Source organism: Dryas octopetala, chromosome 9, assembly GCF_963921425.1.
Source record: "Dryas octopetala chromosome 9, drDryOcto1.1, whole genome shotgun sequence".
Lineage (NCBI taxonomy): Eukaryota > Viridiplantae > Streptophyta > Magnoliopsida > Rosales > Rosaceae > Dryas > Dryas octopetala.
This window is the reverse complement of record NC_141374.1, coordinates 6599673-6602559: the sequence shown is the minus strand read 5'-3', so window position 1 is coordinate 6602559 and position 2887 is coordinate 6599673. Positions and strand designations below refer to the sequence as shown.

The 2887-nt window shown below is 36.4% G+C and overlaps 1 protein-coding gene across 2 annotated transcripts; it reads left to right on the top strand.

Moving 5' to 3' along the window:
- Positions 1-746: 746 nt before the first annotated feature.
- LOC147273477 (uncharacterized) lies at positions 747-2282 on the top strand. Of its 2 annotated transcripts, XM_086227433.1 has the most exons (4): positions 850-906; positions 1037-1121; positions 1258-1401; positions 1811-2282. In XM_086227433.1, exons 2-4 carry the CDS (start codon positions 1102-1104, stop codon positions 1992-1994), a joined length of 348 nt encoding a protein of 115 aa, XP_086083559.1. In that variant the 5' UTR covers positions 850-906; positions 1037-1101; the 3' UTR covers positions 1995-2282. The 2 variants fall into 2 exon arrangements, with proteins under 2 accessions (XP_086083558.1, XP_086083559.1); XM_086227432.1 differs by lacking the exon at positions 1037-1121 and having other exon boundaries at positions 747-906.
- The last annotated feature ends 605 nt before the right edge of the window (positions 2283-2887 follow it).

The following is a 2887-nucleotide window of genomic DNA, read 5'->3' as shown; positions in this document are numbered from 1 at the left end:
TTATATAACTGTTATCGAATAAATTGATTAAATGGACAATTTGTATTTAAAGAATAATAAAATAACCAAAACATTAGTAAAAAACAAAAAAACGTTATAAAAAAAACCCAAAATAACCTATGTGGCATCATTAATCGACGTGTATGTAGTTGTCAAAAAATCATAATTAAGGTATGTTTGTGCAACTTTTTAAAATTGAGGTACTAACTTGAAAATGGTGGTATAGTTAAGATACTTACGTGTAATTTACTCAAAAATTTAATTGCCAGAAGCAATATTATCAATTCTTTTTCTAATTTTTTTTTTTCATTTTCGAAAAATTACTTATTTTGTGTTGTAGAAATAGCATTCAAGTTTAGATTTAGATTTTAACCCAAGCTTTGGAGATCAATCTACAAATGTAAGAATTTGGTTGACAGATGAATCGGTGCATATATCGAATAGCATAAATTCAGAATTTATACCCTACAAGAGCTAGCACATAATACATGAAACGTTTTGAGAATTGTAGTAATGTTAGACTGCAGTTAAAAGTGATTCATCAAAACGTTCCATGAAAAAGGCGAGAAAAGTTGCACTCTTTTGAAAAATTTCCCTATTTTCATCATTTTCTTTTTTCCTTATCCCTTGATAAATTTTCTTAAATTCTGGTCCACACAAAGTGAGCACTCAATTATCGCATGAACATGGCAATTTCACTGTCTAAACTCTAAAGACAGTTTTATCGTTTTATAAATTTGTTTTCTTTTACACCACGAAGGGTTTCTTTGACATTTCAGTTACTGTTGCATAGATAGGCAGCTCCAATAAAAGGTTACATAACTCATTAAAACGAGCAAAAATTAAAAGGAATCCAACAAAATTAAGGAAAATGGAGACTCAGAGCAGCGGCGAGCAATCTATCAGGTTTCATTCCTCTCATTAATCACTATGCTCTTCGTTATTTCAAATTATCAATAATAAGAGGAGAAGAAGAAGAAGAAGAAGATTGATGTTGATGTTGATGTTGAAGTCGAGTTTAATTATATTGTGCTAGCTGTTCATTCAAGGGTTGTTATATGAACAAAAACATGATGCCTTCTCTAATCCGGGACGTTGGATATGTGGAAATATTGTGAGATGTGAGTGAGCGTTCAAACGAGATAAGTTTTGGAACGCTCACTCACATTTTGTATTAATTTCGCATTTCTATCACGCATTAGAGAAAGATTCAATATAACAGTAGTTCTCAATCATACTTGTGTTTTATGCATGCAGGCCTGTGACAGTGGGAGGCAACTCTGGGCTCAGCAAGGCATTTTGCAGGTGCAGCGAAGGGTGGAAATGTGTCATCACCAGGACTGAAGGGCCTGATGCTGGCAAGACCTTCTTCAAATGTGGTGAAAATTGCACCTGTGTCATGTGCGTCAATTTCAATCACCATGCATGCAAACAAGCCTAACTTTCATTTTTCACCTGTGTCATGTGCATCTTATATAGTGTAGTTTTGGAAATTGGAATCTCACAGAAGTCTAGAACACAAGCTGTGTTTCAATTCCGCTTAAAGCATTTTTAAGACATCTGTGTAGAAGGGTGTTTTACATGAACTGCAATGCCTTTTCAAACATAATATGCCATAAGTGAATCCAAAATGTGCACGCAATTTGAATCTAGAGGCAGTAGTGATAACAAAAGCAAAACACATAAGCAGTACCATATCACATACTAACTGAAATATCCTTCGCCTGCTGTCTGTCACACAGTCAGTGCATCAAATGGTCACGATGCACGGACAGTGCCATAACATGCTAATGCCTGATTCTTTGGACAGAAATGAAGATGGGACAGTGACTAAGGAGGCCCTGCAGCAGGAGGCAGAAAAATTTGGTGCAAGCGGAGCGTACTGCGAGTGTGGTGAAGGATGGAAGTGTGTTATCTCCAAGGTTGAAGGGCCTGATGCTGGCAAGGGCTTCTTCGAGTGTGCTGATGGCTGCACCTGTCTTACTGATGCCTGAAGGGCATTAAGAAATTGCATATGTAACTATTAGGTACTATTTCTATAGCTTGTACAAAGCTGGCCCATAGAGGTTGTGATTTGTGTGTGTGGCCTCGAAAGGGCTCTGTGTCATGAGAGTTTGCTTGTGAAACCGAGTTAATATGGTTCTGTAAAATATTGTTAAGGCATAGGCTGCATGAATTGCTGGTAAAAAAATAAAGGGGCAGTAGAAGGCTGCCTTTTGATCTACCAGGATTAGTAATTGCTGAATTATGAAATGCATGCTCTATTATGCTGTGTTTTAGAATTTCATAGTACTGCAGAATATTAGCAGAGAGAAATATTAACAAGCAGATCTTTACTCCATGACTACTATTATTGGATATGAGCCTGTAGACATGCACCAATTGCCACACTTATACAGATCAAATAAGAAAAAAGAAGGAAAAAAAAAAAAAAGACTCTTGTACACTCAAAGAACCATCTAAGAAGTTCATATCAGCCTTCTGCTCCTTCAAAAGCCTTGAAATTCCTTTCAAGCCAGAAACACCAGAAAATGCATGCTGGAACAACCTTTGCAATTAGTCTAACAGAGTTCCTCACCATATTAGCCCGCCACAGTACAAGCACCTCACAAACCGACCTTGGCAACACAGGAAGACGCAAACAAAGTTCAAAGATATCTCAAAATAAATCTCTTTCTGACATTTTTAATTTTAAATTCATACTGATAGAGACAGTAATAAAAAGCTAATTACAACGGAAAATGAGTGCCTATTGCTGGAAGAGGATCTCAAATGGGGATGATCAATTATACAGGCAGTACCTTTGGAAGAGTGATTCTTAATTAAAATAGCTTGGGGAGCTCTGCTATACCACCTTTGAGACGAGAGAAATATGAGAATGTGCATA

What these genes read in the sequence shown, in the direction of transcription:
- LOC147273477 (XM_086227432.1), top strand. Translation starts at nt 872, where the DNA reads ATGGAGACTCAGAGCAGCGGCGAGCAATCTATCAG. An exon ending in AGCGGCGAGCAATCTATCAG is followed by an intron (nt 907 to 1,257) that starts GTTTCATTCCTC and finishes TTATGCATGCAG; the next exon opens with GCCTGTGACAGTGGGAGGCA. An exon ending in GAAAATTGCACCTGTGTCAT is followed by an intron (nt 1,402 to 1,810) that starts GTGCGTCAATTT and finishes TTCTTTGGACAG; the next exon opens with AAATGAAGATGGGACAGTGA.